The sequence below is a fragment of the Sardina pilchardus genome, chromosome 2 (genome assembly GCF_963854185.1).
Source record: "Sardina pilchardus chromosome 2, fSarPil1.1, whole genome shotgun sequence".
NCBI classification, from domain to species: domain Eukaryota; kingdom Metazoa; phylum Chordata; class Actinopteri; order Clupeiformes; family Clupeidae; genus Sardina; species Sardina pilchardus.
Window position 1 is genome coordinate 9,294,671 of NC_084995.1, and position 11,801 is coordinate 9,306,471.

An 11,801-nucleotide genomic window follows, 5' to 3' on the forward strand; every position below is an offset into this window, starting at 1 on the left:
ACGTGAGCCATTTGGTCTCTGAATGGTGTTGGGTGATGATGAGGCGCTGAAGGCTCGCTCCGTGAGAGGGCCACTCGTTGCGCTGTCCAGCCGGCGGGACGTCAGTACTCTCCCGCAGCGGCTCCTGTGATGCACGTCTCCAGCACCATGAGCTCGGCCAACGAGACCGCGCAGCTCGGCGCCGACCCTGTGCCCGGACGGACGCCCGCGTCCGAGGTGACGGCGCGCGGCGGAGCGCTCGGTCCGGACGCCGCCGCCACCGAGCCCCTGGCCGCCCCGCCGCCCCCGCCCCCTCCGCCCCCTCCCCCTCCCCCGGGCACGCCGCAGGGCCACGGCCCGCGCAAGAAGCGCCGCGTGCGCAGCTTCTACTGGAAGACCATCCCCGAGGAGAAGGTGCGCGGCAAGCCCAACATCTGGACCATGGCCGTGCGCCAGCAGCAGTACCAGATCGACGTGCGCACCGTGGAGGAGCTGTTCGGCCAGCAGGAGGAGAGCGGCGCCGGGCGCGGCACCGCGGGCAGTGCCACCCCACGCCGCGGGCGCTCCAGAGCCTCCTTCAAGGAGAGCAAGGACGAGGTGAGCGTGGGCAGACTGGGCACGCAGCAACACTCCTGAGTGTCTGAAAAAGAGCACATACTGTACAAAGCTGTGCTCTGACTTGCATGCACATATGTATGTTACGTGTATGTTATTTTCAGAAGGGGACATACCGGGTTCAGAAAGTAAAAGTCTTGCCAACTATTTGATCCAGCCATTTAGTTAACCAGCTAATCCTAATTAGCAGCCAGGTAGATCAGATAATTAGTGATATCACCTGTGTTAAGTGCACAGGTAGAACGAATATTTCGCAGGTCTTTTACTTTCCGGAATGTCCTCGCGTCTGGTTATATTTTATAAAAATATTTTGATGATTTGCTGAAACTGGAAATCGTTCTGCAAGCATCGCCATATAGTGCTGAAGCGAGACCCTCTAATTGCTTGCAGTACAATGTACCGTTGCTGGAAACTGTTAGACTTAGAGTTTCATTGTATGCCCAAACCATAGTATTATCTGAGAGCTTGCACTCCAAAATGCAGTAGTATTCCTCTAATCTTTCTGCCGTGCACCTCTGGTGTGATCATTAGACAATCGGGACTGAATGTACCTGTGCACTAACTAAGAGCCGTGGTTCCATTGTTCAGCCGAGGCGGGGTGACCCACACGTGGAGGCCTGTCTGAAATTTCAGACTCTCAGAGCATTGGGGAGTCACATGACCCCAGGGGGTGGGGGATGATGGGGCGTGCATCACCGCGTGCTCAGATTGCTGGCACGCCACACCTGAACCTGAACACCACGCCACACCTGAACCTGAACGCCACGGCGCATCAGTTTGAAAGCAAAGTTGAGCTGTAGCCACATTTCTGTGGTCATTGATATCTGTCCAGAGTTAACACTGCGTCAGCTAATGTGGATTTTATGGGTTTATTTGTTCAATTACAGAATAGATAGAATAAATAACTGTGGTCTGTAGTAAAACTGTCTTTTAGAGGACTCGGTGTTCTAGCAGCGCAATGCAGCTCTAAAACACTCCTGCTGAAACCCACCCATCCTGTACACACGTCACACATACACCACTTAAGTGATCGTTGGGCTTCAGCAGATAATATAAAGTGTGGCAAGAGTGCAGCTAATCGATAAGATCCTCGTCCTAAATCACACGCCTCTTCTCATCCCTGCTGTTCTCAGGTCAGCATCCTGGACTCCAAGAGAGGCATGAACGTGGGAATTTTCCTCAAGCAGTTTAAGAAGTAAGTGCCTGAGATTGCACCAGCTGGTGCAGCGCGCTGCGCGGCGCGGCGTCCGCGGAGGCCTGCGGAGGGAAACGTGACTCGGGTGTGAAACCCGGCCTGCTTGTGGAACACCGGAGTGGTGATAGTAGCCCCTTGAAGGATAGAGATCACATGCCTGATATGTGACTATCCTCTTGACAAGAGCAAGATGAGAGGGATTGAAGGGCTTCTCTTGCAGTCTCGCTGATGGCTGACCTTGACGAGTTTCATAATTGCATCTGCATATTTGAGAGCTGAATTGCTGCGTATGGAGTTTGAGTCTCCATATGTTTGTGCTGGAGCGTTGTGTTGTATTATCCTGTATGTAAAATGCTAGCGTATGCTGCAGTCCAAGCAACTGAGTCCAGCAGCAGAGAGAGCTCTGCAGCTGTAGTGAGCGGATCCCCAGAGCCCCACATGCAGACCTTTAGCTGCCTGTCTGAGGCAGAGGAGGAGCTTCACTCTGAACAGGAAATGGAGGGGAGATAGAGTAAACAGAGTGAATACATACGTGGAGGAGAGCCACAACTACACATACATTTCCAGAAACATTACAGAGGTAGAGGTGATATTTAGTATGTGAATCTTCACAAATACTGTGTTTTTAACATTGCAAAGGCCTTTATAGGTTTGCAGTAGCATTTTTTATACATATTTCATAATACATATCTTTACCCACTACTTCCTATGATTGGCTAGAAAAGTACACGGTGAAGTTGTACACAAGTAACACAGCCTTTTCATTTGTACGCATAAAGAGAAAGTCTGTCTAGCTCTGGATTTGCATTTTCTTTTACACAATTTCCATCTGATTTCCCTGTGGTGAAATAGTCTGAACACATACTGCCTGTTTGGATAGCCTCGCTCCCTGTCCCAGTATGCTGTATTAAGAATGAGGGTGTGGAATTTCAGATCACTTGATTTTACTCCTGCTATCGTAGGTCCTCCATTGTCTGTCACCATTTTTTTAAATCATGAATACCTATTTAGTAATCCATTTAAACATACTATGTTATCTATGGTAGAATATGAAGTTGTCACCTGGTCTGCCTGTACTAGAGCTAAACTAATGACTAGCTGGTGCATCCTCATAGGCCTAACCATGTCATTGTGGAGGACATCCGCCAGGGGAACAGCCAGCCTTATGGGGCAGAACCCCTGAAGGAGCTGCTCAAACTGCTGCCGGAGTCAGAGGAGGTGAAGAGATTTCTCTGTGTGTTCGGTTTGGTTTGGGTGTGTCTATAAGTGGTGTGTGTGTGTCTGTGTGTCTGTGTGTGTGTACAGTATGTGCGCATGCGTGTGCATGTACTGTATGTGTGTGCGTGCGTGCGTGCCTGCGTGCGTGCGTGCGTGTGCGTGTGTGTTAGACAGACATAAAGAGAGGGATGGAAACCATTAGCCATTAGTGTCAATAGCCATGTGGATAGCATTGATTCCCTATCTCCCTAGAGCTTCTCACTGTTTGGACATATGCTGCTGCCTTGTGAGTTACTCTGGGCAGGGAACACTCAAATCAGTATAGTGTCTTAAAGTAATATTACAGTAATACAGTCGTATTTTGGTATCATCAGATGGTATGTAGTCATGTGAAGGACAAATAAAAACCCACATCTGTTTAAATTATAGCTACTGTACTACCCAGGCTATGCGGGCTATGCAGAACTCTGTTCTGTGCTGGTATCAGTTTTTGAAGACTTTACACTGCGATCCATGGAAAATTAAGCTGTCTCTGTATGTGATATATCAAGGTGAAAAAGCTCCAGTCATTCAAAGGGGACCCAGAGAAACTGACATTGGTGGACTCCTTCATGTACCTGCTGATTGAAGTGCCACGGTAGGCCATTGCCTTAGTATCTCTCAGCCTTCTAGTACTTAGTACTAGAGATGTAATGTTTTGACAATTAACAAATCCAATGTTTTTGCAGTGGTCAAACCTGTAGCTTTGTAAAATAATCCTTAATGTAGTGTTATCACAGATTACATTTTTATCTTGTATTGATGGTAGCTGATAACCAGCTGATAGTCCAGTCAGCCATTAAACTTTGTCTTTATATCTTTTCAAGTTTTGAGGTACGAATCGAGGCCATGGTTTTGAAAGAGGAGTTCTTCCCCATATGTGCTGTTATGAGCCGTGAGATCAATGTCATTCGCATGGCTACTGAAGGTAATGTGTACACACACTCTCTTTCTATCTCTCTCTCTCTCTCTCTCTCTATCTCTCACATACACACACACACACACACACACACATACACACACAATACAGACAGATGAGAAGTCAGATTGATGACTCAGATTGAGAGAGTATCACCTAAATAAACTCTGACAGGAAGCCACATTACCTGATGGGGTGATATGGTACTGTAGGAGGGATTCGAATGCTCTAGAGTACAGTGGTCAGAGGTGAAAAATGATTGACTGCTGACAGAATTCACTTGATGTGTGCACCCAAATCAGGCTAAGCCTACCAAGTTATAAGGATTTGCATCCTTTCTCTCTCTCTCTCTCTCTCTCTCCCTCTCTCTCTCTCTCTCTCTCTCTCTCTCTCAGAGGGCTGCATCTTTGAGCAACTGGGCCATGATTGAATCCCTCAGAATGATTACGTGTGCACTTTAAAGCATTTATACACACACACACACACACACACACACACACACACACACACACACACACACACACACACACACACACATACACAAACGCACACACATAGACGCTTTCACTGATAAGCTTGCCAATCTCAGCATATTTTGGGCTTAAGAAGCTGACCAATTAATGTTAAAAGAGCTTGTCCTCAGGGGGATCAGTTGCACGCTCACGTGCCCCAGCGTCAGTTTTGCTGATTCACTCCCTCTAAATTAGCTTCCCCTCAGAACTCAGCAGTCTGTGACCCCTTCACACTTTCCCAGGACTGAATCATTGGTTTGTCACTGTACTTGGCAAAGAGAAGGCTGGCTTTCATCACCCCAAGCCACTCTTAGAATTGTAATGGCTTTAGTGCCTGCGTCTTTACTTACAGCAGTGCACTATAGTTATGCAGAGTGTATACTGTACAATGCAAATATGTACACAGTGATGAGGCCAGATTGGTTGACTGCTTGTTTCATGACTCTATCTCAGAACTGATGACATGTGAGGAGCTACATGCAATCCTACACTTGGTGCTACAAGCTGGAAATATCATGAATGCTGTAAGTAGTCACGTTGACCCTTCTCTTAATTTTCTCTCTTTCTTTCTTTCTTCCTTTCTTTCTCTCTCTCTGTTCATTTCCTGTGTCTCTCCTCCTCCCTATTCTCCCTTCATGTTTGCTTCTTGCCCTCTAATCGCTCCGTCCCTCTGTAACTGATGTAATCTGTGGAGAGTGCTAAGGGGTTTTATGGTGCTGGCTGGCTAGACCCTGTGTGCTGTCGTTCACTGCAGGGCGGCTATGCAGGCAACGCTGTCGGCTTCAAGCTCTCCTCTTTACTGTCTCTGGCTGACACGAAGGCCAACAAGCCAGGCATGAATCTGCTGCACTTTGTGGCTCTGGTGAGTAAGATGTAGATGAAACACACACACACACACACACACACACACACACACACACCTGGGAAACCTGAGTCATCATCTGATTAACAGTAGTAAAACGTTTAAAGTTGCACAATTGAGGTAGTCAAAGTGATACAATCCCTCTTTTACATACAGGAAGCACAGAAGAAAGATGAAGAACTGCTGAAGTTTCCAGAGAAACTGCAACATGTTCAGAGTGCTGTCAGGTAACACAGTTCAGTTCAGTCTTGTCCAGTTCACTGCAGTCTCCAGGTTTCTTGAACCACTGCTTGTCAGAACCACTGCTTGTCAGAACCATTGTTTGCCCTCATATTTCCCATGGTGAGAACTGTTCCAACTCATCTGATAGTGCTATGGTATCTGCTTCCTTGTCTTCACAGGATTTCTGTAGAGAACATTGAGACGGAGTTTTCTTCACTCTATGTCAAGACACGCTCCCTGGAGGAAAAGATCCAGAATGAACCTGAACTTCTGCAGCAACTGGAGCCCTTTTTACAGGTTATTTACAGTATTTTGTGTGCTTTTGAGGGGTTTATTCAGTCCCATTCATAAAACTATAGTACATCAGATATTTCATGGTGCTTGGCATTGTTTATTTGTGAGTCAGAAGCTTATCTACCTCATTTCACCTTGCATCAGAATTCAACAAGTACGCTGCAGGACCTTAAAAGACGCAGGTTGGACCTCCGCAAAGAGGGTAATGCACTCATCGACTTCTTTTGTGAGGACAAAGACAGCTTTAAGCTTGACGAGTGTTTTAGAATCTTCCAGGATTTCTGTCTGAAGTTCAAAAAAGCGGTGAAGGTACAGTATGTCTTTTTATCTTCTGATTTGAAATGTCCCAGATGTTGGTGTACTCTAGTCTAGTGCACTTCCTCATGCCGGTCACTGACGCGCCTCTGCTCCCTCAGGACAACTCTGAGCGGGAGCTGAAGGAGGTGGCCAGGCAGCGGCGGCTGCGGGAGCTGGAGGAGCGACGCTTCGCCTGGACGGCCGGCGCGGCGGGGGTGCAGTCGGCCGGCGGGGGCTTCGGCCGCAGCAGCAGCGAGACGGACGTGGACACGCTCACCAAAGAGGGCCTGCTGGACTTCCTGCTCCAGTCCCGCCCCCACAGCCCCCACAGCCCCCTGGGACGCTCGGCCAGCGCCCGCCGCTACCGCCATCCCGGCTCCGCCGACCGCAACCTCCGCGGCTACCTGGAGCTGTTCTCCGGCGCGAGCCCCAACGTGACCGACTACGCCAAGTTCAACAGCCTGCCGCGCTCCAGCCGAGCCCATCAGCGCAGGACGATGGCCTGGCTAGCCAACCAGGACGACAACCGCGAGCTGGAGCCCCACAGCCTGCTCCAGGAGAGGCAGGTCACTTCTCCAGAGACAGAGCCCATTAGCCCACTGGCTAGGTACTCAACGGACTACAGTGCAAAAGATCATCCCTACGACAACAACCACAACCAGTACACCAGCCTCTCTGAAGGCGGCCTCCCCCCTCACAACATGAATGTTTTTCAGAAGACGTCTGGACACAATCTGGGACGCATGAATGTCAGCGTGGAGAGGCACAGGCTGGTGGCTGGTCCCCAGCCATTTGATGCGTCTTGCCCAAACAGAAACAGTCACCACCAGCTGAACAACTACAAGGACATACTCGTCACCAATCTGGAGGAGGTGGTCAGGAACGTGCCCAAGAGCCTTGTCCTGGACACCCCTCCGTCCAGCAAGAGCTCGGACGAGGCGCCCAAGCCTGAAGCCGGGTGGCAGAGCAAAACCTCCTTTCTGCAGCCGGAGGAGGAAGACGACAGCACGGTGTCCTCCACGACGTGCGACACGCCCCTCCCTCTGGACCCCTCCATGTCTGGGAACAGGCCGGCGCTCCACGGGATGGACTGCACGGAGACGGACTGCTCGGTCATGCTGGACTTCTCCGAGCTGGAAACCTCCCCGATTATACGCGAGGGGATGGGATTCGACCCCAGGGCGCCGGGAAACTTCAGGTTTCCCAGAGATCCTAACTCGCTGTCCTCGAACTTGGAGTCCACGTCGACCAACGACCAGTCCATGTCCACCGAAGACCCTCCTGCGCCCAGATTGTGTAGCCCGGCCTCGGCGAGCCTGTCCGGCACCACTGACGAGCCGGACCAAGACAGCGGGGACACGGACGAGGGCAGGAAAGTGGACGAGAAAGCTGTGCAGACCTGCAGCCCCAAACCTGCCCACAAGACCAAGGCCTCGTCCAAAGCCTCTGCGCACCAGACCCCTGGACTCGGCCGAGCCCCGAGGACCCTGACGCCCTCTGAGCACCAAACCATGCGCAAGGTGGTGCCCCTCACCAAGGTGAGCCGGTCGTTCGCCAGCACGAGGAAGGCCGAGAGGCCGGCGGGACACGAGGGCGGCGGTGAGCTGAGACGGCCGCTCCGCGACCAGAGCACGCCGGCCAGAAGGGCCGTGGAGAGGAACCCCCGAGCGGCCCGCCACTCCAGCCTCCCGCCCGAGGACTGCGGCGGAGGGAGCACGCCCGGCGGCAGCCTCACGCGCTGGGCACGAGACCCCACGCCGCGCCGCTCCGCCCTCCGCAAGCCCACTGCCAAGCCCCTGAGGAACGTCCCCAAGCCGGCGCCGGAGGAGAAGATGTGCCGGTCGGCCATGAGGGCGCTGGCCCAGGCTCAGGCTCAGGCTCAGGCCCAGGCCCAGGCCGCCTCGGAGGCCAGCGCTAGCCACACGCTCACCAGCGGCTCTAAAGGCTCCTCTCCGTTGCCCAGCTTTGCCCGCAACACCATATCGTCCGTCTCCAGGACCAAGAAAGAGGTGTCCACCCCGTCCAGCCCGGCGACCCCCGTCAGGAGCGCGACCCTCGGCCGGACCGGGTCTCAGAAGGCGGGCGGCAGCGTCAAGAGCGAGGCGCCGGGAGGGTGCGCGGGGTCCCAGGCGGAGGAGAGGGCCCTGAGCGGCTCTTTGAGGCGAGTGCAAAGCGTGAGGGCCTCGAGTCGGAGTACCCAGCGCAGCGACACTCCGCCACCACCACCCACCCGCGAACGCTCTCGCAAGAGCAGCAACTTCTCCGAAAAGTCCTTCCAGACCTCCATATCCTCCAAGACTCTCAAGCCCTCGTGGAAGTGAGATGGCTGGTCACCTGTCTTAAGCCTTATACCACTGGATATTTCTTTGACTCCCTGTATGGTACTGTGGAACCCAGTTCCATTAGGCCACGTAATAGCATCCATATCGGCACATCTCTGAAGGCCTTTATCTACTGCCTTGATCAGTTTTTGGTTTTCCCAGGAATTCATCTCATATGTCAACATACCTTAGTTTCATTGTCATTGAAGGTCAATTGTCTGTTACCTTTTTGGCACAGTTGAGGCTGTGTTTTTCAAAGATTTTCCTGTATTTAGTCGTTTCATCTGTACCAACAAATGTCGGTAAAATATGTATATGAACACTGTAAAATATCTGACATCAATGGCTTGTTTACTTTGCATGGTATATCAAATTGCAAGACAAAATGCTTAGAACGGTCAAGCTAAGCTAAGCTAAGCTAATCCATGTAATGAGAAAGACTGTGTCAGTGACAGTACTTTTCATGTTCCACAGCTGCTAACGGGCTCTTTCACTTGACATTGAGTTGGCACTATATCTTTCAGGGTTCTAACTTTTCAGGAGATGCCTTGCTACTCTTTATGTTTTGCAAATAAGCTTTCCATTTTCAGTCTGTGTGTTTGCATTTGTCTATTGAAGTTGAGGAACTACTACTGAAGGTTTGGCAGAGTCCACCATTTCTAGCACCCAGATCATATAAATATCATATATGCATATGGACTGATTTGATTAAATCAGTTAAAGGTGCAAATCTAGTTGTTGTAGTTGTACAAAGGAAAACAGATAGGCTTCCAGACCGAATACAGCTGTAATGCTATTGGCATGATGTGATGTCAATACAGGTTTTTGGTATTCTTGTGTATTCTACATTGTTTTATTTTCATTGATGAGTGTAAATAAGTGTATAAAACAAATGAAATAACAAAACAAGATATGTAGAATGTGAAGACTTATTGTGAAGTACTACTGTTTCCCTGGACTTACAGAATTGTACTTTAGTCACTCATGACAACAGAAAATACAATTTACACATTTAAAATGAGTGGATTTTGCTAGAGCTCTGTAGCAGTACCTCTGCAGAAGTTCAGTGCTATTTTGTTTCTGTCTTGTATTATTGTATGCAATGCACTATATGTATACTTTAGCTTTAGATGGCATCCATTGTTCCAATGGAGAAGACTGATGCACAACGGAAGTCTTTTTCAGCTATACTGTACTGTATGTTAGCAGTCGTGATTTGGAAAGGACAAGCCAATGTAGTCTAGTTTTTGGACTGGTGTATCTCATGAGATGAAGAGCAATTTGTTTTAAGAACACCTTGGCATGACAGCCCACAGCAGTGTGAGTTGACCAGTTTGACCATTGTGATTGTAGTTAGAGTATGTTAGTCTCCTCAGACATTAACAGTGTGTGACACTGTTATAGTAACCAATGCTGACATAACACTGTAGATGTCTCAGCCCTCGGAAATGCTTGCTACACCTCTCCTGCCTATTTGAAAGCATTGTGCCATATGGACTTGACACACATGTAGTGCTTTATAGAGTAGTGTGCTGAATAGATCACTGTAGCAGATCTATTTTAATATGTGGCTCGCCACATTTGATGTAAATAAGAAGGACACAATTTTCATACAAATCATTTAACATTTGAATTATTTAAATCCTTTCCATCTACAACATCATATATGGCTCTCTGAACTGTAAATATGTCTACTTCAAAATTATTACTTTTGTTCACAGATTTATACATCACAAGCATTTATGATGGGGCTGTTACTGGCTCATGGATACTAGCCTCCTTTTACATAAAAGTCCTCCTGATCATTATTCATCTTTGTTTCTCTGCATCTGTTTTTGTGTCTTTGTTTTGCTTTTCATCAGATAAGATCATGAACAGATCATGTCACTTAGAAATGCCAGCTATGCCTCCCTCTTCCCCGTACTCTTGGCAATGCGACTGTAACGTGAAGTGCTCCAAAGAAACCCATAGATCAGTGCAGTCATATCTAGGCTGGTCCTCAGAGAGTAGACAAAAGCTCATGCCCTGTTCACCTTATTATAAGATCGGAAGGCCTATAGAGAGTGAAGACATGTCTTTAAAGGTTCAGGTTGAATGCTCTACCCCCAGAAACACCAGCACTTCAACACAGTGCCACCTGCTGCTCTCTGTGGAGTCCATCTGCAACTATGGCCAGCTTTGCGTCAGAGTGGATATCCAACAGGGGGACCTTTCATGCTCTCTGTTTTGTCTCTTGCACATGCCAATAATATACAGTACCAGGACAACTGGGACAGTAGATACAGATGCACTTGAATTTTTATTTCAAAACATTCCACATTCCAATGGAAATATGAATATCACTGAATTATCAACTGAATGTCACTCTCCCAGCACTTTCCTTAATACTCAACTGACCTTATAGTCGGTTGCCACAAACTTGTAGCTTTTCTTTTTTTCAGTTTTGCTTTTCATGATTGAGTGGATTGACACAATCATGTGGCTGGGTTAGGTTGATTTAGCCTAAACAAACAGGGTGGTCCTCTTTCTGCCTGAAAATGTATCAGTTAACTGGATGTACACTGTCCGACAACTTGCAATATAAATGTGCTTGTGAAACTGCAATCGAAACAGCTGGTAATCATTTTCTTCCCACCCTTTCTAATTCATTTTCTGGATGTTTACTTTTTTTATAGCTGGTTTATCAACATTACATTTTTCAATCATTACTGTCTGAGATCAGTCAAGCACTTTGACACTTTGTGTGGTTGTCTAATGGTCAGTTATCAGAATGTGTCTTAAACTGGTGTAAATTGTTTCTTTTCATAGACAGCAACCACAGACATCAGATCTCTACACTGTTGCACGCTGCAGAATCATTTGTGCTGTGATAAAACATGAATAAACTTTTCCTGAGAAACATTTCCCTGTTTCAGTGTGAGAAAAAAAACACGTATGCTTATGAAGAAGGCATGAATTATTTACCGAGCGTTTTTCCACATATTGTGGACGTATCTCCTTTTGACTGCTAGCACTTGTACTCTGCATGGTTCTGGTCATGGTAGCAGACAGCAGCACAACAGCCTGAGGTACGGACTCTGCTGCCCCTCTTTGGGAGTGTCCAGCAACACAGCACCAGCTCTGCACCAACAATTACAGTATCTTACTGTAAAATGCCAAAACGTAAAAGTCCCTTTAGGGGGTATTGACAGTTTTGTTAGATTGTCAGCAGGGATGACATGGCATGAATGGAGAGTATGCTATGTAATGCCTGATTGACCCGAAACCAAAGAAACCTGAACCCTTCATTGTTCATTAAATAAAGGACAGAAAACTCGCAATTCAGGTA

General features: G+C 48.4%; 1 protein-coding gene across 1 annotated transcript; it reads left to right on the top strand.

Moving 5' to 3' along the window:
* Nucleotides 1-300: 300 nt before the first annotated feature.
* On the top strand, nucleotides 301-11,363 carry fhdc1 (FH2 domain containing 1; the record flags this gene model as incomplete). Its single annotated transcript, XM_062530833.1, has 11 exons — nucleotides 301-576; nucleotides 1,728-1,789; nucleotides 2,905-3,007; nucleotides 3,559-3,644; nucleotides 3,874-3,974; nucleotides 4,931-5,001; nucleotides 5,232-5,339; nucleotides 5,496-5,566; nucleotides 5,741-5,858; nucleotides 6,000-6,164; nucleotides 6,272-11,363. Coding segments are annotated over 11 exons (3,363 nt in total), but the record flags the coding sequence as incomplete, so codon positions are not given.
* Nucleotides 11,364-11,801: the final 438 nt, after the last annotated feature.